The 27,296-nt window shown below is 33.2% G+C and overlaps 1 protein-coding gene and 1 long non-coding RNA gene across 2 annotated transcripts; one reads left to right on the top strand and one right to left on the bottom strand.

The window, feature by feature from the left end:
* The first annotated feature begins 1,363 nt into the window (after positions 1 to 1,363).
* On the top strand, positions 1,364 to 3,132 carry LOC148762103 (uncharacterized). Its single transcript, XR_016026957.1, has 3 exons — positions 1,364 to 1,454; positions 2,075 to 2,150; positions 3,016 to 3,132. It is a non-coding gene; the product is annotated as an uncharacterized LOC148762103 (long non-coding RNA).
* Positions 3,133 to 12,508: 9,376 nt separating this feature from the next.
* Positions 12,509 to 14,662, bottom strand: LOC18595728 (Pentatricopeptide repeat (PPR) superfamily protein). Its single transcript, XM_007023806.3, has one exon. It carries the CDS (start codon positions 14,272 to 14,274, stop codon positions 12,712 to 12,714), a length of 1,563 nt encoding a protein of 520 aa, XP_007023868.3. The 5' UTR covers positions 14,275 to 14,662; the 3' UTR covers positions 12,509 to 12,711.
* Between the last annotated feature and the right edge of the window lie 12,634 nt (positions 14,663 to 27,296).

The raw sequence follows: 27,296 nt of genomic DNA on the forward strand, positions 1-27,296 counted from the left end.
AAGTACCAAATAATAATTTGAAGAATAATGTATCGATGGATATTGAGTATAAAGGCTATTCAAGCCACGGGATAAATATTCTACTACCAACACAAATAGCAAAGGAGATATAGAGTCCCCTTGTCGCAACCTTCTCTCTTATTTGAAATATCCAGCTGCCCTACCATTAATTAGCACCGAAAACCAGCAATTAGATATGTATCTTTGGATCATATTAATCCATTGTGGACTAAATCCAAATTGCTCCAACATTCTGTAAAGGAAGCCCCATGTCCAATTTAATTGCCAAATTACCGCGCCTCACTTTTTTGTCTAGTCTCCCCATTAGTTCTTGTGCAAGTAGAATATTATCACTAATCAATCTCCCACCAACAAATCCACTCTGATTTTCAGTGATGATGTTAGGTAAAATCTTAGCTAATTGGTTTGCCAAGACATTTGTAATAATTTTGTTTAGCATTGTGCAAAGGCTTATTGGCCTATAATCAGTCCACCTGGAAGCATTACTGGTCTTAGGAAGCAAAACCAACGTGGTTGAAGTCACTTCCCTTGGCATTTCTACATCATGAAAAAAATCTACTACCTCTTCAAATAGGTCCTATGCAATAATCCGCAGCTTTGACCTCTTGCAATGTTGGCGTTGCACATAAAATATCATTTTCTAAATTCAAGACAATGGAAGGAATAAGTTGTAAAGCCCGACCTTATAAAATACTCGTCATGACATACATGTAATGGATAGTATATTTGCATGCTAGGAGAGTCTCGAAAAATTTACAAAAGTAGGTATTGTACTTAGAGATACAACAAAGTTGATTTAAGCCTCGAACTAGATCAAATAGGAATTTTAAGGTGAAATTAAGAGCGTCACAGTCCAAGGATGACTCAAAATGGTAATTCAGAGTTTAAGGATCAATTTGGAATCAAACCGAAATTTTCACTAGCTAGGGGCAAAATGGTCATTTGCCACTTAGGGATAAAATGGAAATTTTTAGAAAAGATATTTCTAACCCCATTTGACTTATTAGAGTATGATTTGAGTATTGGAGTATAATTTAAGGTTAAGAAGTGAAAAAAATTGTAATCTCGATATTTTTGGGAGCATAGGGGCAAAAGGGTAATTTTGCCACACCGAGGACAAAACAGTAATTTTCCACCATCAAGACATTTGTCCAGCACATAGTCTTCCCTTATCCTCATTTTTGACCTTTGACTAATCATGTGGTGGAGATTAAAGGTTTAAAATTTTTAAAGTTTTAAAAATGGACCAATAAGAAAATGACGTGTCAAGCTTAAGATATTTTATTATTTAACTTAAAAATCAGCATAAATCAGCCATTATTTCTCCACATATTCGGCCAAGCAAGGAAGAGAAGAAAAGAAAAGAAAGAAAAACCCTAGGGAGGAAAAACTAAGGAAAATTTGTTGAATTTTCAAGAAATTGGTGACTAAAGGTAAGATTTTTAATCTTAAGCTTGAAATTCATCTTGCCCATGCATTCTTTTCCATTTTCCATGAATTAAATTCATGTTTTCATGAGGGGAAATATGCTGGCCAGATTTAGAGAGAGAAAGTTGGTGATGGATTTATTTGAATTTCAAGGTAACTTAGTGTTTTTAGGTGTTTAGTAACATTTAGTATGAAAATTAAACAAGAAATCTACATACCCATTATAGAACCTATCTTGGCCGAATTTTATGGGTGAGATTTGATGATGAATTAGGTTGTTTTTCATGCCCTTTAGATTGTATTTGGTGCTTAGGAATACTAGAAATTGAAAACGGGTATCGAAAAATTTTACTCCCGTTAGTTAGCAATTTGCACCATAATGAGAGATATTTTGGTAATTGCACTTAGAATAGATTTTTAGTGAAGTGTGTGGAATTTTGGGGAGTACTGGATGTGCAATAAATTAATTGGAATCGAATTGGACGTTTAGATCGATTAAATAGTGTATAGTGCGCGATAGGTCGAACACCTCCCATTTCATTGCATGCATTCATATAGAACATAGAATAGTTTTGTGACGATTTAGCATAAGTATATTTAATTTCCCGTTACACATTATGTATAGGTGGTGAGCCCTCGGATAAGGGCAAAGGTATTGCACCCGAGGATCAAGACTAGGAGTGTTGTAAATTCCCGTCAAAGTGAGTAACAACTGTTCATCTTATCTATCTAGAGTATTTTTACAATCGTTTTTATGATTTTAAGAATATTGAACCTAAATGAATTTTATGCTTTATGACTAATAATTGATTTGAGGAATAAGGTTTATGACTTATTTTACAATTCAATAATGTTTTTGAAAATGTGAGTATGTGGAGACCAACCTTTGATGTTGCCTATATATTTGAGTTTACGTACCTATGTTTGGAATTGATGATTTATGAACTGATATGTGATGACATATGTGGCTGGGTTTTTGGATTGTGAAATATATAAACTGTTTGTTTTCCTTTGACAGGCTGTGTAGTATTGTGTTAGTCCCGTTATGCTGTCAAAATTTTATTGATTGGTGGGTTATTTAATTAGCCACTACAGTAGGCAGGTTTCCGTGGACCAGCCTATTAGAGGGGCACAGTAAACCCCGTTATATTTACCTTAGTATGAGAGGCGCGAAGGATATCTCCTAAGGTACGATAGAGTTCACTTCACGCCGAACCACCACTTGAGGATGAACTCTGCCAACGCCAAGGGATGGCTAAACTTTTTTTTTTATGAGTAGTTGTTAACTTAATAACCTTGGCGGACTCGGGTGAATGCCTCGGCCAAGGTGTCACCGAGTACGATTTTTGGCACGAGCCAAGTTTTTTTAAGAAAATCATAAGTCGTGATGTGTATTATAATGAAATGTGTTGTTTTATATGATTTGAAACAAGTACAAAATGTTGTGGATTATGGTATGATGAAAAGTTAACTGTCTCCATTTACTCGGCTTTAGATGTTAATGATGGACTTTGTTTACTCATTGAGTTTATGAAAACTCACCCTTTCTTTTTTTAACCATTTCAGGTTCAGGATAATCTGTAGGCAGTCGATTTCATCAAGGATTTCTTTTAGACTTACTTCCTTGGAAATCGTAGGTCTACATTCTTGCACACTTTTGGTTATCTCGGGGTCCATATGCCACTGTAGGAAAATTTTGAATACCTGGTTTACTGTATCACTATGTATATGAATTTATTTTGTTCTTACGCTACAAAAATTATTTATGCATAGTTCTATAAAAATGGTTTTATAAGAAAATAGAATATATTATCGAATATTTTTATTTAGTCTAATTAGCCAACTTTTCACTCCAAATAGATGATTTAGATTACGAAAATTTATTTTCAATCAAAAATGGATATCTTTCTACCATACGTTGTATTTTTATCAAGTTTCAAAATTTTCAAGTAAAAAGACCAAAATACCCTTGTGTAGCGAAAATTTTATTTTGATTGTTTTCGATCTAAAATAGTTTATATTCTCTTAAAACTCGATATTTAGTAACTATTGCTCATAGGGGAAGTGGAAAACTTATGCAAGAGCCTTGCGAGGTTTCGGTTGACATACCGGGTAATGAATGATTATTGAGACTTCGCGACAGTTGTCACGGGCTCGAAGGGAGTGTCGGGTCGTGACATAAGTGCTCCGTTAAACCTATTCATATCGCATTGCCCGACCTGCATGAGAGATGAAAAGAAAGCCACTGCAAAATTTCCAATTGCCTCCAATTCCTCTAACCACCCACCATCCTGATTTTCCACTTTAAAGACATGACTTTTAATTCTTTTCTTCTACACTCTCATGAAAAAATCTGGTATTCCGTTCACCTTCTACAACCCATTTAATGCCAAATTTTTGCTGCCAAAAAGTTTCTTCCATGCTCAAAAGCTGATTAAGATGTGCATACGACTTATTCAACTCCAATCTATTAGGCAAGGATTGCTCTTGCTGGAACTTGATCTCATTTACTTCAACGTGATTTTCAGCCACCTTCAGATTATGAAAAATGTCACCAAACACCATTTTATTCCACCATTTAAGGTGTTATTTCAATCTAAGTTGTTTCCTCCAGAATGCCTGCAATCCCTTACCATGTATCGGAAGGTTCCAGTTAACTTCAACACAACGTTTAAAATCACGATGATGCATCCATGCATGAAAAAAATGAAACGAAGAAGGAGATTTATCCGTGGCCTTTAAACATGAGATTAACAATGGGCAATGATCCGATCCATCCCTATTCAAATGCTACACTCTAGTGATTGGTAACAACCCCATCCATTGATGGTTATAAACTATTCTATCCAGGCGCTGGAACACATGTGAATTTGTCCATGTATATGTATTACCCTCAAAGCCACCATCCACCAAACCATAATCTAGCAAGGTTGCTGCAAAGTCATCCATGGATCCAGCATGCGGACTTGCACCATATAGTCTCTCTGCCCTATTTAGGATCACATTAAAGTCCCCTCCGACAAGCCAAGGTACACGAATATCTACTGATAATGATCTCAGGACAATCCAAAGTGGGATTCTCTCTGTTCTAGTGCATTTTACATAAACAAATGTAGCAAGAATAGGACATTCCAGCCACTGAAAGGACAAGCTAACATGCAAACATTGATTATGGTTTAATATCACTTCATAGCTTATATCAAAAGAATGGAAAATCCATATTTTTTTAGAGTTGTTAGTTATCACCTTCTCATAACCTAATTTTCTTCTAAAGAATTCTGCTTTTGTTTCCTCAACCATAGGCTCCAAAACTACTAAAAGCATTATTTTATGTACAAGCTTTAAACTCTTAAGTCTCCTTTGTATCACCTTACCCGAAATACCTCTCACATTCCACACAAGTGCATTAATCATGATCAGGTTCTAGCTGCATAGTTTACCGAGATGGAATCGTCATCAGACATTCCATCTTTTTCCCTCATATCCATTGCTTTCTCTGAGGCTAAGCTAAGACCCACAGGATCTGAGTTTCGCTTGTGCTGCACACGGGGATGGACTTCCATTTCTGCAAAGTAATTTTCTAGAAAGTAAGGAACGGGTATCAATTCTTTATTTATTCTACTCTTACCTGATGTTGACTCCATGTAGGAAGGATTATCAACATGGCCTTCCACCTTTTGACGCGAACAAGCCGCAAATGTCTCCCCTCAGTTATGTCCAATTGAACCTCTTGATTGACTAGCACCTTGTCCTTCGATTGGAACGTGTTCGCCACTACCTTCTACCTGTTCCAGAACAGCAATCTGAATCATCTGAATAATTGATGGCTTAATTTCAAAATTGTTGGCTTGAATAGGAGGTCTTCGGATACTAGAGTGGAGATTTTGTACTTATGGGGCTCCATAATTCCTCAAAGGCTTGGTCTCTTCCTTTTGTTGATCAGCCATTGTTTTACTTGGAGCAGAAACTTTTTTATTTTTCTTTTGAAGTCTTCAAAAAGTCTTTTCGATTTCTAGATCAAAAAGAACAATTTCCAAATTTCGAGCTCTTCGCATTCAACAATTAAAAGTACCTAAAAAAAAGAAAAGAAGAAAGAAAAAATTAAAGAAAAGGAAAGTCTAGGTTAAAATTAAGAATGCTTGGTATTAATATTAACAAAAAAGAATTAAAAATCAATTCCTCGGCAACAGCGCCAAAAACTTGTTGTTGAATTTTTTACTCACGCAAGTGTACGTATCGTTAACAAGTAATATAGTAATAAAGTAGAGCATCGTTCCCACGGAGAATTGTTTAATTCCTACTGTTAACTACTAAAATTATAACACCCTAATTTTATCCTAATAATTAAAATAAAAAAGAAAAATTAAAACTAATAAACTAAAACTAAAATTAAATATTAAATAAATCTCACTTAACTACCAAACCTAAGATTATAATATCCTTCAATACTTGATCTGATTATTGTCTCTCTCTCTTAACTCAGTTAATGGATTAAATTGCTAACCTAGAGTCCTAAATTATTTACAAGTCTTTGTCAAGTTTCTTATAAAAATACCTATCCCAATTAATTTACTATATGTCTATGCAAATTAAATTGACGAAAGATTCATTAAGTTTGTGCTCTAATCCTTGTTACGTATGGCTTATAAGTGTATGTCTACCCTATATGCAAATCAAATCACCTAACCAACTAAGTGTATTCGATCATACGCTATTTTACCTAAATCTCCTTTGTCAAGATTTAACCTAAGTTTCCAATCCAATTTCATTGGTGATTAGGCAATTAGAAGCATTAAGAACAAAATAAAATAAACAACTTAAATCTATCAAACATAAGCAAAAAAGAGATAAATAATTCAGACTATATATTGAGTTCAATTATAATCTTAGATTAGAAATTTAGTTCCCCATCAAGTCACACATCATCATTGAACAAAATCTAAACATTAAAATCAAACTAAGAAAATAAAGAATAATCAAAAAGAATAAACTCAAGAATTATAATCTTGATCTTCCATGTCTTCTTGAATCCTTCAAAATCTTCTCAGCTTCAATGACTTTGTGCCTTGACTCTCAAATGTCAATCTGGAGTCTCCTCTCTCTTTAAGTCCTCTGAAAGGTTTTTTTTATAGGCTTTGGAGTTAGGCCAAGTTGGGTGAAGAAAGAAGTCAATTTCAGATAGGATTTCCTTATCAGACTATGTAAGTTGCAGCTTTGCCAAATTAATTAACAAAAATCGTTATTGCTCTAGGACTGCTACAGTACGTCAACTTTGACAAGATTTTGACCATTATACAAGCCTTAATGGGTGAAGTAATAAACATAAAAGTTGTAGATCTTTCTCTTAGCTTTCCAATGGTCTAAGAATCGCTTCATTTGAAGCTCTTTAGAGAAAGTTATGGCCAAAATACCAAAACATATATGTTAGAAGTCTGCACCTCGAAATTGCTCTCCTTCTTCCATTAAAATTCTTCTTTCAAACACCTACAAAAGCACAAATAAATCAATAGCAACCTATCTTAATCATATTAACACCAAATTAAGCATAAAATTAACCAAAATTAGATTCACTCACCTAAAATAACTAATTTAAGATAATTAAATAAAACCTACTAATTTCTATGTATTACTACAAAAACCTAGCAAAATTATTATCAAAATTAAGCTCAAAAAACTCTATATCATAGAGTTATCACATGGTTACCACAGGAACTATCAATCTCTTCCAGTACGCAAAGTTTTTCTAGTAAGCTTTTACTTAATGCAATCACTCGTCTCTAGTGGAGTCGCCAAAATGTAAAAAAGGTTCTTATGATAGGCAGAGGAAGTGTTACAAACAAGTAAAAGGATCCGCCGGAGGTGGCAGAGAGAAAGATTGGAGTAGTTCCTGAAGTATTGAGTGTTGTGGCATGTGGAAGACAATAATAAGAGAATTAGAAAGAGAATGTAGAGAGAGAAGCTATGGAGGAAAATGTATTAGTCTTTTTTTAGGGAGGGAAGAGCTCCTCTATATGAGTTGTGAGGCACTATATATAGTGCTAAAAGTGACGGTTACTCAAGAATAAGCTTTAATGCACCTAATGAATGACATTATTATGAAAAACATTAATGTGAGTAACTGTTACTGTAATTTGGGTGTAATAAGACTTGTTCTCGAGTAAAAAGTAGTAGAGGAAGAGGTGAACGTGAGTAGGTACAAGAGAATAAGCTGTTCGTGAATAGGTACAAGAGAAGAAGGTGTATGTGAACAGATATAGGAGAATAAGGTAGGAAGGTGAAACACTTGTACTTCAGGAAAAGGTTAAGAGGAAGACCTCTTAATTACCTCCATATTTGAGCCACCAAGCCAAACTCTCCGGAACATCCCAAGATGGAAGTAACTCATGACTCTTGTCACTTATTCCGAGTTGCTTTCACTACTATCCATGTGAAATGGTTATTCTAATAATATTATTAGTTCCACATGGAGTAGTACTACACTTATTGTGAAACCTAGACCTTCATAGACATGTAGTGGAGGTAGACACGATGACGTGGGTTAGGGGTAGTTCTGTCATTTTCTTGGTGAGCTCCTAGAAGTGGGTTTTTCTAACATTATTAAGGTCTAAGTAGGCCTAAGGAATAAATTAATAAGGTATATAATAATGAAATAAGCGAAGAAGATAGAAATAATGATAATTTCCACGGTAGGTGCAAAATGGTCATTTTGGGTCTCGAGTTTAAATTTTTAAGTTTTCATGAACTTGAGTACCTTTAATCTATTGTGGACCTTTTCTCAGTGTCAAAAGAGTAAAAAGTTTGAGCCAAAGGGAAGAATAAGGTAAAGCCAACCATGCAATGGCTTTGTAAATAAATGGAACTTTAGTCAACCCAAGTATAAATATCTTATTTTTCCAGCACCTTCCCCTCACTTCTAGCAGCTTCTTCTTCTTCCTTCCATTTCTCCTCCCCATTTCACGTTTCCCACCTTCCATGCAAGCCTCCTTTGAAACCTCCATGATTTTTTCATGGTAACCCCGAACCTTATGTTTTTATAGACCTTGTCATAGGATATTTCATGCTCTTTCCCTTCTACACCTCAAGAACTCTCAAAGTCTTTCCTCAATACTTTCTCTCACTAGTTGGATGTTTTAGAGAGAGGGAGAGAGGTTTTCCATAATAGCTTGACAAACTCTTGGAAAGGAATTCAACTACAAAACCATCAAGGTGAGTAGTGAGTTAGGTTTGATTTTAAGTTGTTAATGATGGCCAATAATTAGAGTTGTGGGTTGTTTTATTGTTGAGGGTTGTTTGTTTATTCTTAGTGTGACTAGAGTAATGTAAACTAATGACTAGTCAAATGGTAATTGGAAGCTAGTTAGGAATAACTAGCAAAACTTGATTTAGGAAAATAGCTTTTCAAATAATATTCATGTCAATTGAGTTGGTGTGATGCTATTGTGTGTGATAGGTTCCAACGAGACCTCACATCTCCACTTAGAGCATTAGTGGAAGTCGGAGTCAATTAAAAAATCAACAAAGACAAGTGAGTGAAATTGCATTACAATGTTTTGGAATAAATGATTATATGCTTGATTGAACCACTTGTAAATATTTTATTTGATTTTTCTTTAAAATTTGCATGGGAACAAGCCTTTGATGAAACGTTTTTATGTTGTGAAATATGAATGTGATGAATTCATGTGTTTCTACGTTATGTTGATGTGTATGTTATGCATTGAATGGCATTATTTGGTGATAATTGTAACCGTGCATGTGCGGTGTGGGAGTGCACATGACGGTGATAGTGATGTGTTGTGTGAGTGCACACACTGATGATATGTGTGATAGTGCCGTGCTATGCGAGTGCACACACTGATGATATATGCCATGTGCGTGATAGTGGTGTGCTATGTGAGTACACACATTGATGATATATGCCATGTGCGATGTGGGAGTGCACATGATGATATTGCCTTGTGCGGTGTGGGAATGCACAGGATGATTCTAGCTATGTGTGGTGTGGAAGTGCACATAAGCTGGTGAGATGGGAGTTGTATACATGTATACACATACATAGAGAGGTTAGAGAAAGTATTATGTGTTTGCATTGAACATTGAATGTTACTATTTAACAAATGCTTTCCAACTAATTTTCATTGCAACAAAAATGGGTTTTCGTTGTGACCAAAATTCTTTTAATTTCATTGCTCTGTTTCTCGTTGCAGCGAAAATGCATTTTCACTGTAGTGAGAAACTCTCCGATGGTTAGGTAAAATGTGTGCTCGAATTTTTGCTGCAACGAAAATGCATTCTCGCTGCAACAATAAACTCTCGGGTTGTTCGTTCAAAAATTTTCCCTGAATTTTCTGTAGTGAAAATTCATTCTTGCTATAGCTACGCTACCTTTCCGCTGTAGCGAGATTCGCTCTGCTATGCTTGCCTTGCTTGAACTATACTATACTTTTCACTCTTTAACTTCTTTATTGATCATTGATCTTTCAATACTAAGGCACTAAATGATCAAGAGTTGCATTAAGAGGTTTTAACAAGAGATTGAGCTAAACTGCATTATTTTCAACACAAGTTCATCATGTTTTCTAAAACTTCTTGTATTAATGCTTGTTCCCTTCCTATATTCACTTACTGAGTTTGTACTCACTCTTTTCAACTTGATGTTTTTCATATTTAGAGATAGTTGGGACCTAGACTGAGGCATCCATTGACACTCACCTTTTGGTAGGTACCATGGCATTCAGTAGCTGTACCTTCACCCAAAGTCACTCCGCTGGAAGTCAATGAGTCTTTTTGCCTGTGTATACGTACATGTGATGTAAACCACTAAGATACATGTCGTAAACAATATATGTTTATTTTGATTAACGTTGCCACTATGAGTTGGTAATAGGTGACATTATTTTGGATAATGTAAATGTAAGTAGTTGACTACCATGTTATATTGTTGAAATAATCATACTTGAGAATCACGGAATATGACATTTAAAGTGATGGATAGAATGATGAACAGGATCATACAAAAAGGTTTGTTTGGGCTCAGTGGGCTATACCCATTGGGCCCATGCGCCAATCATGGCTCGGGAATTGGGTTGTGACACTTATTCTAGTTGTTATGTATAAAGTAGTGCTTCACTTGTAATGGTTGTTCTCATTATTCTCTATATAATAAAATAGTTCTTTTGAGAATAGATATTAACCAAAATCAAGTGTCTACACCAAGTCAACTACACAAGGTGATTGAAAACCTTGTTGTACTTGAACTCCTTGAGTTAACAATGCATCTAAAATTGAAGAGTGTTTACTGGGATGTCCAAAGTTGAAGAAGCTACAACTCAGCTATGACACTGCAAAGAAAGAGAAAACCAGCTTTCAAAGCGAAAGGAACATTGGTGAAGATGAAGCCACTAAAATTGTTTTTCTTCCATGTTTCAAACATTGGTGAATGCAGAAAACTGAAAATCTTTAAATGAGTGAAAGTGAAATTGGCCTAGTAATGTTTCATTTGGTTTCCCTCTCTGTTATTATTATTTTCTTGAACCTCTAGCGTTAGTAATTTAGATTTTTTGCTCTCATATATGTTCATACTGTTGCAATGTCTCGTCTAGTGCACTGTAGTCTCACAGGACCTTTCTCATCCAACATGAAATCTTTGAGAATTTATGTGAAAAATATAAATTAAAATCAGAGCTGATTGGCTATAAGGGTTAAATTGTTGGCTCTGTTCGACTGATGCTGTCTCAAATGTTTGCCAGAACGTCTCCTGGGACTTCTATTTAAGCATTTACTTATTTAGTCATTTATATCCCTCTTAGAGATAAACAAATGACTTCTATTTTCACTTTTTACTTGATTCTAGCTACCTTTGATGCATTTCTCGATTAAAAATAAGACTAAAATTTCATTGTTGATTAAGACATTTCTGTAAAATCAATAATTATGTAAATTACTTCTGAGCAAAAATGTTTGCTTCCATGCTCTGCTGTTTTCTAATAACTACTTAAATATATAGCAAAGATTTGCAGCAAAGCATGCATTCTGAGTTGCCAGAAAGCAACATTTTTCTTGCTTTAATCCAAGTCCAATTATGCTCTTCATAGAGAATTCTAATACGAAAGCTAAGGTACAGTTATGCTATAAGGCTAAAGCTTCATATTAATCATGAAAGAATATCAGACATGAAATGTGAACCTTTCCAAAGTACTGTAGTTTGCAATTCCAATTGACTTGGTATGGCAACTAGGAAATTTTGCTGCCTGGAATGTCTGAGTAATCTTGAGTCTGGTTTACGTCTAAGTTAACATTAATGAAACATTTTGGACCAATAATAGTATAATGAAATTTTCTACAGTTCTCCACTACCTATAATCAGCATGTCTTCTTTGTTTTCTTTTCAGAGAAATCGTTGAGCAGGTTCTGATAAAAAGAGAATCTAGCCAAGGACAACAAGATCATTTGCTGCTTGGACAATCTATTTGGTTTCATGGTAGCTACATTAGATAATAATCAGCATTGGAGGAGAGGAAGCGCAGTGGAAATAGCTAGTTTCATGGTAGATACATTAATAATAATCAGCACTGGAGAGGAAAGGCAGCGAAAGTATCTAGAATCAGAAGATGAAGCTACTCCAAACACTTTCTTCCTCAATGCTCTATGATGTTTGCAATTATAACCTTGGGAAACAATAAGGACTGCAGATGCATCAATCACAAAAGTACTGTTTCTTATTCTTTTCCTCTTTGTTTTTTTTTTTTTTTTTTTTAGGGTCGGCCAAGCGAGCCAACCCTATGATGAAGTATTCTTTTCTCTTGGTTGTTTCCCTCTAATTGAAGTTCCTCTATTGTAATTTACTTATCTTTGCTTTCTCGTGTGACTGTATAATTTACCTTATAATTTAATTTTAGGTATTGTTAGGAAAACTTTTCCGACATCCATAATAACAAGAGGAGATTTTCAAATTTTGGTCTCCTTGGTTTACAGAAGAGATGAAAGGAGTTGCATCTTTTATCTGCATTTTCAAAATGGGGTCTGTTGTGAACTAGCCACAACAGGTATAAGATACAAATGAAGACTGCTAATTTCAGTAATCTGTGAAGTAAGTTTCTTATACAAGTGAACACACTGAGGTGGAAAAAAAGAGTCAGGTGGTACGGAAATCAATCAATCCATATTGCTAGAAAAATCAATCATCAACAGTGTTGAAATCGGTCATTAACTTAAGATTGATCTTATACTTGAGAGGCACCAAACTGAAAAGCAAGGTAGTTTTCACTCACTTTCAAGCTCTGTTTCTTCACTTCTTGTTCTCCTATATGCTGTTTTACCTCTCATTGCATTTGCTAACTCTTGTATTGAGCAAGAACTGCTTCTTGCCATCTTGTTTGCGAGTATCTCTATATTGTCCAAGAATCCTAACCCCAACAACCTATTCCTCAATAACTCAACAGTTGAAGAATATGGAGGTATACCCTCATCAATCATTATCTCAAAATATCTGCATGCCTCCTCCAATTTACCTCTCTTCTTACATAAACCATGAATCATGACAGCATAAGTTGAGACAGAAGGATAAAATCCTCTATTTGCCATACTCTCCCACAACTCTGTTGCCCTATCAAATCTTCCTATCCTAATAAGCAACTTGAGTGCCATATTGTAAGTGTGCCTATCCGGAAAACATTCATTTTTCTCCATTCTGGAAATTAAATTCAGAGCCCTATTAACCTCAGAATGCTCACAATGATATGCCAGGATCGCATTGTAACTCCACTCATCCGGACTGATTCCTCTCTCAATCATCTCAGTCAAAAGCTGGTAAGCCTCATCCACCTTATCATTATTGCAAAGCTTTCTGATAATGCAATTGTAAGTGAACAAATTAGGCACAAGATTGTATCTTCTCATTCTATCAAGCACCCTAAATGCCGCGTGAATATCATTAGCCTCACAATACGCACGGATGAAAACAGAGTAACTACAAGCGTCCAGCTCAATCCTACTCGAACCCATTGCTCCAAACATCTTATAAGCTTCATCCACGTTACCACTTTTGCACAAGGCCTCCAACAAGCAATTATAAGCTAGAACATCAATGGAACAACCTCGTTGGACCATTTCGTCAAACACCTTACGAGCTTGGCATGCTTCTCCAATATCTCCCCAACCCCTCACTAAAATGCTGTAACTCTTTGCACTAGGCTCAAACTCATGCTTAACTCTATCAAAGAATCCTTGGGCTTGTTTCACGTGCTTCCTTTTACATAACACAAACAAAAGTTGATCAACATCATGAATACTAGGCCTAATTCCAAACTCTACCATTCTATCAAAAGCCCTGATAGCATCACCAGGCAAATTTGCTCTACAATAAGCTCTAAAAACAACCCAGAAAATTTCTGGGTTTATCTCAAACTGTTTACCATCTCTAATTTCTATCAACAAGTCCCATAAAATAGCAAACTGTTTACTACTTCCTAATATATCAACCAAAATATGGTAGCTTTTATCACTATGTTGAAAACCCGGAATTTTTTCAGCCCAAAGAAAGAATCTGTGAGCAGAAAAGCCGAGATTTTTGCAGCGTTTTAAAACTTGTTCGACGAGTTGAGTGGATATATGAGATGAGAATGTGGTGAGAGAGCGGTCTAAGTCATGGTGAGGGTTCCTGTGGTCGCTTAGTACGCGAGAGATTTCAGTTACGAGGTTTGCTAACGGCCGGGATGTGGGTTGTTCTTGGGTGAGAGAAGAGAAGAAGAGAAAGGGTTTGGGGTGGTAGAGAGAGCGGAAGAGAGAGTGGATAGGTCTGGTTTTGGAGAGAGATGGAACAGCCATTTTAGACAAGGTGTTGAAACATAGCTAGAAATGAGCATTTAAGCATACATTGTAAGCGCCCCTTGCTAACTAGCGTACGTTTTAAACCTTTGGTCAGACCTCAAGCGGAAGAAACGTCCTTCGCCAAAATCTCGGCGGCTCACAAAAGGATATCACCTCTTTCACACTCGAAAATAGCTTCAATCATGGTGCACTTCGAAATGCCTCGACACCCACAGAACCAATTTGGGCATGGCTTAAATCTAGCCCACGGAACCCAATTTGAAATCCATGCCAGTTCCTAATAGGACAGGACGATGGAGAATTCAATGGGCTTGCCTGGTTTCCATTTTCTAATGCTTTGAAGAGGGAGTAGGGAAAATAAACGATCCATGTTTTGAACAAAATGTTTACGTTCTTCGACCAATATGATGAAAACACCAAAATAGTCTGTAACTTGTTATTTTTGGCATAATATTTTTGAGTTTTTAAATTATTTTTAAAAAATTTGAATAAATTTTTATTTTTTATTAAATTTAATAAAATTCTTATCCTTTTATTTTAGATTAAATTGACTTTTATTACTAACTGTCTTTTCATTTGTCATTGACATAGATGGTAAAAATATCACAAATTTATATCATTATACCACATTAACATGCTATGTCATTTTTAATGTGACATATCAACATCCCATTGATATTAAAAAATAACAAGTGATATTTTGATTAATAATAATTAGTCAACTATTAATTATAAAAACTTATTTAGTCTAAAATAAAAATTCAAAGTATCCTCAAATAAAGCACAGAGATTTGATTGAATATAATAAAAGAATAAAGATTTATTTAAATTTTCTTAAATAGTTCAGAAACTTGTTTGGATATTATTTTTTTAAATTAATTTTAAAAAACATGTGTAGCTTTATTCATTAAATAATTTTAAATAATTTTAATAATTAGAATTTGAAACCAATTCAAATTTTTAAATGAAAAATGAGATGAGAATGATTACTTTCAATAATTTAGTATTAGAATTAAACAAAAAACCTTTATTGTACCCAAAAAATTGACATATAGAGCACTCAATCAAACAAAAAGATTAAAGTCATGTGAGATCCTAAATTAAAATCTTAACTAGATTAAGTACAAAAAGTAGGGATCATTATTTTTGTTTGAAAATGGCCTACAAATTAAGTCATTTGCAATTAAAATTATGGGGAAAGGCAGGGACCATCTTTTCTAGACCAAAACTTATAATTATCACTTTAAGGTTATGTAAAGAAACTTAGTAAAGCCAATATATTTCTACATAGCAATAAACATAGCTTTCAAAATTGCATTGCCATGTCAATTAATTCTTCAATCTATCTATATCTTTTTGGGTATAGTTGATTATTTAGATATCTAGCTCCTATATCATGTGTTACTCAAACTTAGTATATGCTTTTCTCATGGTAATTAGCTAAAAGAGTGATGTTGTACTAATTATAAATTAGCCCCATTTTAACATTTCAAGGCTTGAGGGATCAATATAAATCAGATGTAATATATAAAAAAAGTTCTTAAACTATTAAAATAATTTAAATAAGTTTTTATTCCTATTACATTCAATCAAGCTCTTATACTTTTAATCAGATGTATATGATTTCACAAAATAGAGGGAGTCAAAAATCATTTTCATAGATTTTCATCTCAGCTTGTAAAAATATTGAAGGTCAGTAATTGACTGGCAAATACAACTTAGAACCTCTTGGGTCACATCCACTAGCATGTTTATACTAGACACAGCCAACTCAAGTGCTAAATTAAGACAAAAAAGAATCTGAAAAGCACCACTTGCTAAGCACAGAGTAATCATGCTAATAAACTTTAACAAAACCTTTTTTTTTTTGTCTCTCCTAATATTTAATTCTTTCATGACAACTTTAAATTTGTAGTAGTTGGTTGGGATTAAATTAACAAATACTGATCATGAAAGTTGTTCATACGAAAGTGACCTAATTATATATATCATTTTCTATATATACTTCCTTCTGTGTACAGCACTTTAGTTAGTGCATGTTGACAAGGATAAACGTGGAAAAGTTGAGATGTTGTAAGCAAGGCAGTAATTATTTTCAATCATCACCATCATTCCCATGATAAGTTATACTAATGTTTAGTAGGAATAAAGGAAAATGGAGGGAAGAAAGAACAGAAATATCTAGGAGAATAGAAATTAGCATCCACATTAAAAATTTTATAAGGCACATTCTATCAGATTTGCAACGCTTTCCCAGTTTTGGTTCCCATAAATGGAGCTCACATAACCATTTATACTCCATTTATACATATATACGTGTTATAAAATTAAATTATGATCTTACCTTTTTTATTTTTGTATTCTATCAAAATCAAGTTAAGTTAATTTAATCTTGATAAAAAAAATAATATTTTAATTCATAATATGATCTAATAAAGTGATATTTAGACTCGAATGTTATGTATAAGCTTTAAAAGTGTAAACTTATGTAAGAAATCATAAATTTTATGATCGGTAGGAATAGGGATACACTATATAAAGTTAGGGTTAGATCTACTCTGCTATCTACAATAAAATAAGATTTTACCTATTTGAGAGTTATGTATAAAAATATGATGAATACCCTAGTGGACTGAATCCCAGCAATTAATTTGATTAGTATTATTTTTATTGTCAAATCAAGTAGACTTTTGTGTTTTAATTTTTTTATAATAATCTTGAATTAATATAAAATTTATTATGAATAAAATTTAACGATACAATCTACTAATAATTTTGTAGTTCATCCATAACTTATGATCATATATGTAACATCCCTGACTTTGATATGGACTATGTGTAATGTTAACTAAGCTATTTGGTGAGCTAATTTGAAGCTAAATGTATATACTTGTACACCATTGATAATGTGTATGTCCATAGAGGATGACTTTGAATTATATTTGAGTACTTGTTTGGAAATCTTGAATTATATGGGTGATTTGAGATACAGGTTGAAATGAAAATGCATTGGGGACTTAGAGAAATGAATTTGGAAGATTGGAATTTTGAAAATATGGAGTCTGAGCATGATCTATTGACATCACAAAAGAAAGACCTTTTTCAATGGAATTTTCTGTATGAAATAGTCAAGTTTCCGTTGGAAATGCTTTTTTCAGATGGATTTTAGACAGAATTTTTTGTCGAAAACTTCATCTCTAAAAGTGTAATCGAAAATACTTTTCATTAGAAATCCGTTGAAACTTTGTCGAGAATTTCGATGGAATTTTCATTGAAAATATACATAAATCCATCGAGAAAGAGCTAAATTTTGATATATTATTTTTCACAAAATTCATCAAAAAACACAAAAATTCCAACAGAAGTTTTCGTTGGAAATTATAGATGGATTTCCAATAGAATTTTCCGTTGAAAATTACCAACGGATTTCCAAAGGAGTTTCCGACAAAATTTTTCGTTGAAAATTACCAATGGATTTCTAATGAAATTTTTCATTGGAATTTATCAACGAAATTTTTTGTTGGAAGTTTGCAACGGATTTTTTGTAGAAATTTTCCATTGAAAACCAATACTAATGGAAATTTCCATTGAAAAATTTTTCAGTAATTTCCAACGGAATTTTACATTGGAAATGCTCTATTAATGGAAAATTCTGTAGGAATCCCAAAAAACGTAAATTTTGTTATTAAAATAATCATAATTACAAATTAATAAAAATAATCTACGCTGCTTACAATTAACATGTAATTAAAATACTTAATTCAAAGTCGAGTTGGCAGAATTAAAAATCATTACAAATACACAATATGCAAATATAAAAATAAAGCTAAATGTGCTATTGTATGCCATATTAAAAAAAATATCCAAGTCAAATTAAGAAAATAGGCTATTATCATGAAATGTACCTTTACTCGTCAAAATCTTAACTTGAAGTACTCACATGTCAGTTTTTCGAATGCTTCTTTGTCAACATTGCTTTCATACTCATCATAAATTTATTCATAGCTCCAAAATGTTACACCATTTGCTCACGCATCTGACTCATGCCAAGTGATAGATTTTCTACTTTTTCTTCCAACCTAATGTTAGCACTAGTGCAAGGGTTAGCTACTAACTCAGATGTTGCTGCATCATTAAGTATAGTTGTAGCAGGCCTCTAAGAACCAAACCCATACATGTAAGTGCGTGTAGTCATCATCCTTCCAATTGCTTCAATCCAAGCATACGGATCAAATTCTGGCTGTGAGGATGTTCACCATACTTCTGTGATATTGCAATAGTATATGTTTACTACAAATAAAAAAAGTGAAAAGAATTAGTATTTAAATTTATTGTTAACTTTGGAGTAAAAATCAATCAATTTTTTACGTACACTGATTGTTTTAGACTTATTGTTTGTGAAATCACCATGACCCCTTAAACGTTTATAGGTGTGGTTGAATACTTCCACAAAGGTAACATCTCGATTTATCTCATTTGCCTATATCCTTTGTAACACCTTGCCATAAGTCTTGGACTATGAGAAATTTCAAGTATACATGGGTCTATTTCATCCCTACGTTCTGCGACCTACCAAAATGTAATAGAAGAGCATTAATTGTTAATGTACATAAGTAATGCCTATTTATTATTAATTGTCAACTTATAGATTGCACATAAACTTACATATTCTTGGAACTGTTATGCAAATCTTGCATCACGTATTTTCTTCAATTCATCATTTGATATATGGAATACATCTCTTTTCACCATTTCATCAAATATCCTCACATTACTTCAACATTACAAATCAAGATTATCTTATATAAATCATTAAGGTTTAAGGTATAATGGTACTTACTCAATATACAGAAGCATCTCCTTGCAATTCATTAAAACATATAGTTTAGTAGCATATAACTCATTTTCTTCTAAAAATTGAGATTTATCTAGTTGGCCAAAACTAGCCTAGGATGAGTGAAAATTAAAAGACAATCGTTAGAGTCCATGTCTCCCCCATTATCATTACGTGGCACTTGATTTAATCTTGTTCGCACAGTAGGTTCAAAATACAAAGAGCAGCACTCGAGCATTTGGCTCATTAGTTGGTGCATAATCCCCTTGCTTAAAGAGTAGGGTTCAAGTCCCCCTTCCCTTAATTATAAAAAAAAATACAAAGAGCAAAACTAGGAGACTTCTTCAATAATATATGCCTCACATATGTTTCCCTCCATAAAGGCGTGATTTTTCACTTTCTTCTTCAAATTATACAAAAACCTAAACATAATATTCATAAAATTTAATAAGTACCCTAAACTCTTCTAATGAAATAATTGAAATCTAACAATAGATATAATACATCTCAAATGGATACATCCATCGATACTGGATAGGTCCACCAACTCTAGCCACGTAAGGTAAGTGAAACGGAAAATGCTCTATAGAATCAAAAAAAAAATAGGAGGAAAGATTTTTTCTAGTTTGTAAATAGTTTCAATAATTTTTCCTTCTAAAGTTTCCATGTGATCTATAGATATTTCAATTGAACATAAATCTTTTAAAAAAATTAGATATCTCAATAATTGCATCCTAAATTGAGTTAAGCGCCATATCATGAAAGGCACTTGGGAGCAATCGTTGCAAAAAAAATGACAATCATGACTCTTCATCTCATAAAATTTGCATTCGATCTCATTAGAACACTGAGATATGTTTAATGCAAAACCTTCAAGTGATCTCAATTGTTTGACCTAATCACAAACAATTTTTTTTCTCCTTACTTAAAGTGTACGAGGCTTTAGGCTTCAAAATTTTTTCATTAGTTTCTAGCAATTCCAATTCTGGACGCTTGCAATACACCTTTAAATCTTGTCTTTCCTTTAAGTTGTCTTTTGTCTTCCCCTTAACATCCAGTATAGTATTGAAGATATTCTCAAAGACATTACATTCAATACGCATCACATCTAGATTATGACAAATAAAAAGCGTATGCCAATAAGGTAAATCCCAAAATATACTATTTTTCACCCAACTATAACTTTGACCAAAACCATAAATCTTTTGTTCACCACATTTTGTTCCAATAGGGATATCAGGAAGTGAATTCAACCGTGATAACATTTCTTCACCTCAGAGTTGAGGAATTGAGAAGTCACGCTTAACTCTTTTTTTAAGAAATTTATCTCTCTGCCTTTTAAAAGCATGATTAGGTGGCATGAATTATTGATGACAATAAAAAAAACAAGGTTCTTTGACGTGCTCCACTATAAAAGACTTAGACCATTCCATACAATAAGGACATGATAATCATCCATGAGTGCTCCACCTGGACAACATACCATAAGTAGGGAAATCATTAATTGTCCATAACAATGCTACCTTTAATTGGAAATTTTGTTTTCGATAAGCATCATATGTGAGAACACCTGCATTTCACAATACTTTCAACTCATTCATCAAAGGCCTAAAAAAAACATCTATGCTTTGGCCTGAACTTTCCTACTTGGAATAACCACATTAAGAAATATATATTGTTGTTTCAAACACATCCATGGAGGCAAATTGTACATAGTGAGCATTGCTAGCCAACAGAATAAGATTTCTTAGTTGGTCCAAAAGGATTGAAATTGTCTGATCATAATCCTAATATGATATTTCTAGATTCCATTGCAAATAACTCATGTGTGAGGTCAAAATGTTGCCAAGACTCACCATCAACTGGGTGTCTAAGCACTCCATCATCACTTCAGTTATGCGTATGCCACGTCATATGTTTAGTAGTTTTTCTTGACATATAAAGTTTTTAAAGCCTTGGTATAAGTGGCAAGTAACACAAAATCTTGTAAGGAATTTTCTTCTGTCTTCCCACATTTGATTTCCTTGGTTTATATTGAGGATGATCACATGTCATATAATAATCCAAACTAGTAGTTTCCTTATAACATAAGATGTAATTGTTTTTACATGCATGAATTTTGTCATATCCAAGTCCAAGTGTCGCCACTTTCCTTTTCATTGTATAGAAGCCACCGGGTAAAGTTTCATCTTATGGCAACATATCCTTTATTATATCCATCAGACGATCTAAACATAACTCACTCAAATTAAACTTTGACTTAACATTTAAAAGTTGTGAAACTGTTGAGAGCATTGTGTGCTTTATGCAATCTAATCACAAATGTTCATTTGTATCACCCAACAAAGAGTAAAGCTCGTTGCATTTGGATTTGGATTTTCCTTCACAAATCTTGAGTCATTATCATGACTAGCATTCAAAACGATTTTTGAACCCATAGCATCATGAACCATTATAATATATTGAATTTTTATTTCCTCTTCATACATTGGTTCCCCATGTTCCGTATGACTAAAATATGGTTTGACCCCATCTTTTCTTCTTGATGACTGTCTAACTTCATGTTCCCCATGTAAACTCCACATTGTTTAAGCATTAGCCAAACCCTTTTTTAAAAGGTGCTCTGCCACCTTATTAGAACTTAGAAACCTAGGGTTGCTACATCGAGAGCAAGGACATCCAATTTTGTTTCCTCGCATAAATGTAGGGTTTTAAGATGAAAAATCAATAAATTCTTGAACTCCATTCATAAATTCATCCCTCATGAAGCCATTAGGAGTTAGTTGTTGATACATCCAAGATCAATCTCTTTCCATTTTGTAGTCCTAATATTGTTTTCATAGAAACAATTGCAAATAAAAACCAATCATTATCAATGCAAACTTGTGAAGAGATCAGCCATGCATTCAACATTAATAACTATATATAAAATGTTATATACATTTATATATTATTGCCTTTTGGATTTGATCTATAAATTAAAAATTAAATTAATTTATTTTTCCATGTTGTATTTGCATATAAGCAGCCTTTTCGTATTTCATGAATAAATCTAGGTAATTTCTCAGACTATTACATTATTTTTCTTAATATTGTTTTTCCTTTTACCAACCTTTTTAAAGCACTTTTATAATGGCATTAAACACCATGCAAAATGATGGAAAAGCACTAACCATATCACTTTAATAACTTGTTATAATAGAAATAGCTTAGAATTGTTTCAATGCTATATGGTTTATCAATTACTTACAATTCCCAATGTAACATTGTTAAAGGTAGTGTGGTACTCAAAACTTGGAGTTGGAAGCTAAGAAAAGGATGTGCAAAAAATAAAAGGAAGCTCAATACAACCCAAAAGGATGTAACTGAAACAGGAAAAGTGAGCATAAATTAAATTTAAAAACTATATATTACAATTAAACATTCAAATACTATGGCACAAAAGTGGGTGACTCATAGAGTAATAATAATAATAACATTATCAAATGAATATCTTATGTTAACAAAATGCTTTTAAATTACAACACAAATCTTATTTTCATGAAAAACGTGGACTTCTAATCAGTTAACTGAGTGTAATTTTACTTCCTTGCTCATCACTCCCTCTAAATATTTTCTTTCATAAACATCTAACTCATATTCTAACTTTAAAAATACAACTGATATTTCTCTACTATAAATATCATGCACCTAATCTATGCATAGTCATAATTTTGTTTAACTAGTAATTTTTAGTTCAAAGATTATTGAATACACAATCCATCATATATGTAAGGATTACACAATTCTAAAAAAAAAAAAAAAATCCATCATATATGTATATTGTCATTATTTTGTTCAAATAGTAGACTATATAGAAGATTATCTATAGTTTTCAACATAAAAATTTCATGTTCGTAAATAAGATAATAATATATTATTAGTATTGGCAAATCACTTTGAAGTTAATAATAATTACTTAATCTACTTAATGTAAAGAAGAAATTGGCCAAAAAGATTTAATTAATATATTACAAGAGCAATAATTTTTTTTTTACAAAAACTAGAAGCTAAATTTCTTATTACTAACCTTAATTTTGATACAAGGAAAATAAAGTTTTTTACATTGGTCTATAGATGATGCTAACCAAAACAAAGAATTAGAGTGCAAATAAGGTAGGTTAAAAAATAAAGAAAGAATGAAAAAAGTTATTTCTACTTAGTCCATTCAACGTCATTTTACTATAAACTCAAGTATTTAATAGCCATATAACATTCCTCATACGAAAACATCTAACAGACAATTTAAGAGTGGCCATCTACTATGCTTTCTATCTAGTATTGGTGTAGCAGAAAATTAAAATATTCCAACTTAAGATACAGAGCAGATGGATGAGTGTGGAAATGTTCATCTTTATTAAAAGAAATGTACATAAATAGCTAGTGCTTTTATGTTTCTGGCTAAATAATTTAGTGTGTTTTAACCATGTTTTCTTTAAGCATTACATTTGACAAGAATAGTTAATTATCTAATAAAATGAAAGCATTGCTTTTAATGCTAACAGTTGCATTCCCAACCCGCATGGTGAAGTTAATGGAAAAAAAAAGAGAAGGTTATAAAAAAAAATAATATTATGGCTGAAATGCAAAACCCAAATATGTTTTAACGTTACATTGAAAGCAAAAGATTCTTTCACATTTTGGTTTTGTTTTTCCTTTTCGTTTGGGTTCCAGTTTCTTCCCTGTTTGAAACCATTGCCAAAGCAAAAAATAAACGTGGGCTACAGAGGAAATAGGTGTGAATAGGTAATAGTTTCCTGTCTAAGAAACTGACATAAATATAGTACACCAGGATCTCAAAACAAGTATGAAAGGGCCATGGGGATGAATGCCCAATTTAGGTTTTCTCAACCATTTTGCCAATCAATGATCCCAAAAGGAAAAAAGAACAAATCCAAGAATAAAAAAGGCTTCATTTGCTTTAATTAGTAACTATTCCCTTATGGCCTAGCTAGTCCTCAATCCACATTGCTTTCTTTCTTTTGGTTTGGTGTCTCTAAATATTTTTCCCATTTGGAAAATAGAGAAAATGTGATTAACAAAACCATGATTAACAAAAACATCTCTTCTTTTCAAAAGTACAAAAGATACAAAAGAAAAATTGATCTAATGTTCTGCCAAATCAAAACAAGAAGCATTTGCCAATTACCAATTAGCAAAGCTCTTTTCAAAAAACATATGTCCCTTTTTGTCCTATAGCAACATTCATACATACCAACAAAATAAAAGAAGCGATCTAAAGCAAAATAAAAAAAATGTTACTTTAGAGAGCCAATTGGGGTCCCTCTACAAACAATAAAGGTACCTTGCTTTTCATGGATGGCTTAATCGAGAAAAGGGCAAATACTGTGTGTGAGGAATTTTGATGCTTAAGCATACTTGTTACATGAGGATTGGAGTTTTGTCAACTTTGCCAAAGCATGAAAACGATCCTTTTAGAAAACATCAACTCTTTTTTTCCCTTTTCTGCCTCATCAAATTATATCACAACTCTTTGGTTTCAAACAATAAGTAAGGAATAAAGAGCATTTACCTGATTATTTAGTACTAGATCAAACTATACAAGGCTTTTTGCCTTGTACCAGAGTTACAGTAAGACCCTCTGTCATGCCCAGTTCTATTATATACTTGCCATGTTATTCATGTACTTGATAGCATGTTTGCATACTTGGATGCCTCGAAGAATCGTTAAAAGTCGGTATCGTACCTAGTGGTACAATTAAGTCTATTAAACCCTCGAACTAATTTGAATAGAGATTTTAGGATGTATTTGAGAGTTATTGAACCTTAGAATGTCTTACTATGATGATTTGGAGTTCGAGGATTAATTTGGAGTCAAATTAGGAATTTTCATAACGTAGGCCCAAAATGATCATTTTGCCACCTGAGGGCAAAATGGGAATGTTGGATGAAATTTTTGATCAAGTTTGACTAATTGGAGCATGATTTGAATTTGAGAAATGAAAAATTTTAATTCCGACATTTTTTCGAACATAAAGGCAAAACAGTCATTTTACGTGTCCACGAGGACGTAATTGGAATTTTTGAAATTTTACACCACCATAACACTTGTCAAACCCATGAATTTTAACTATTATTATTTTTTACTTTGGATAATTTAGAGATTACATGTGGTGGTGAAAAAAAGCTTAATTGTTAAGTTTTAACCATGGACAAATCACATGGTGACACATGTCAAGCTTTAATATTTTTATGATTTCCTTTATAAACTCTCCCATTTCACTCTTCATGGTCGGCCAAAGCAAAAAACAAAGAGAAAAGAATAGAAACAAACCCTAGAGAGGAAAATTCAAGAGAAATTTGTTGAATTTCAAAGAACAAAGCATCAAAGGTAAGATTTTTCAATTTTAGCTTAAGATCTACCTTTCCCATGCTTTCTTTTTCATTTTCTATGGATGAAACACAAGTTTCCATGAGGGAATACTTGCTAGCCGAACATAGGGAGAGAGGTTTTGATGATGGATTTTGCTAGATTTCATGATATCTTAGTGTTTTTAGTTGTTTGATGATGTTTGGCACGAAAAACAAGCAAGAAAATCACATGCCCTTCAACAACCCTCTTTGGCCGAATTTTATAGATGACATGTTGATGATGGATTTTGTTGTATTTAATGTTATTTAGCTCGTAATTGATGATTTATGGTATCGGATATCGAAAACGGCTATCGAAAAGTATAGTCCTTTAGTAAACGACTTAAACAATAATGAGAAAATCATAGTGAATGGACTTGGATTTGATTCTTCATGATATATATGGATTTATTGGACTGTGTTAACACTGATTAGCACGTTAGTTCGGAATCAGAATGAATTTCGATTATGATGAATTAAGTCACAATCAAGCTCATTGAGGTACTTTGGTGTGTTTGGAATATTGGAAGTGTAATGAATATATTTGAAGTTGAATAAGATGTTTTGGTTAATTCAACAGTGTATAGTTCGAGTTAGGTCGAATACAAATTTAGTCCGATCATAATTGAACCCACGTAGAACACCATCTTTAAGTGATTATTCGAACAATTCTCATTCAATTTCATGCATTCATATAGAGCCTGAAATAGTTTTGTAACAGTTTGACACAAATATATTGAATTACGTGTCGTGTATTATGTATAGGTGGTGAGCCCTCTGATAAGGGTAAAGATATCGTACCCGAGGACCAAGAATAGGAGTACTCCAAACTCTTGCTATTGTGAGTAATCAAATGTCCTTCTTAACTATCTAAAGTAGTTTATATTCGTTTTTATGATTTTAAAGAATAATGAACTTAAACCGTAGATTTTTATGTTTTATAAGTTAAGTGTTGGTTAAATGAATGAGATTTATAAATTGTTTTGCAATTCAATGATGATTTTGGAAATTGAGTAAGTGGAGACTATATACTTGTGTTATCTATATATATATATATGGTTTGAATTGATGGCTTATGACAATGTGATGGCATGAATGGCTAGATTTGTGGTTTGTGGATTATATGAACTGTTTTGTTTTACCTTGATAGGCTAGGTAATATCCTATTAGCCATGTCATGTTGTCGAAATTTTTATTGATTTGGTAGGTTATTTGATTAGCTTACTGCAGTGGGCGGGTTTCCGTGGACCAGCCTATTAGAGGGGCACGGTAAAGCTTGTTATATTTTACCTTAGTATGAGAGGTGTGGAGGGTATCCCCTAAGGTAAGTTTAGAGTTCACTTCCCGCCAAACCACCACGTGAGGATGAAACTCAGCCAATGCCAAGGAATGTCTATATTTTAAAAGTAAAAACATGTTTTATGGGTATATGTCGTTTTAACATCCTTGGCGGACTCGGTTGGATGCCTGGGCCAAGGTGTCACCAAGTACGAGTTTTGGCACAAGCCAAGTTTTTAAGAGAATTGTCATGACCCGGAACTCCCCTCGAGCCCGTGACAACCGTTGCGATGTCCCGATTGACACTCATTACCCAAAATGTCAACCGGAACCCCGCAAGGATTTAATATCAGCTTCTCATTTCCCCTGTGAGTAACCGTTGCCAAATATCACATTCTAAATATATTTTAAATTATTTCCAACTTAAAACAATAAAAATAATTTTCGTCTCACAAGGGTATTTTAGTCATTTTTCCCTGAATATTTCGAAACTAGC

This window comes from Theobroma cacao, chromosome 6, assembly GCF_053813885.1.
Source record: "Theobroma cacao isolate CCN51 chromosome 6, ASM5381388v1, whole genome shotgun sequence".
Lineage (NCBI taxonomy): Eukaryota > Viridiplantae > Streptophyta > Magnoliopsida > Malvales > Malvaceae > Theobroma > Theobroma cacao.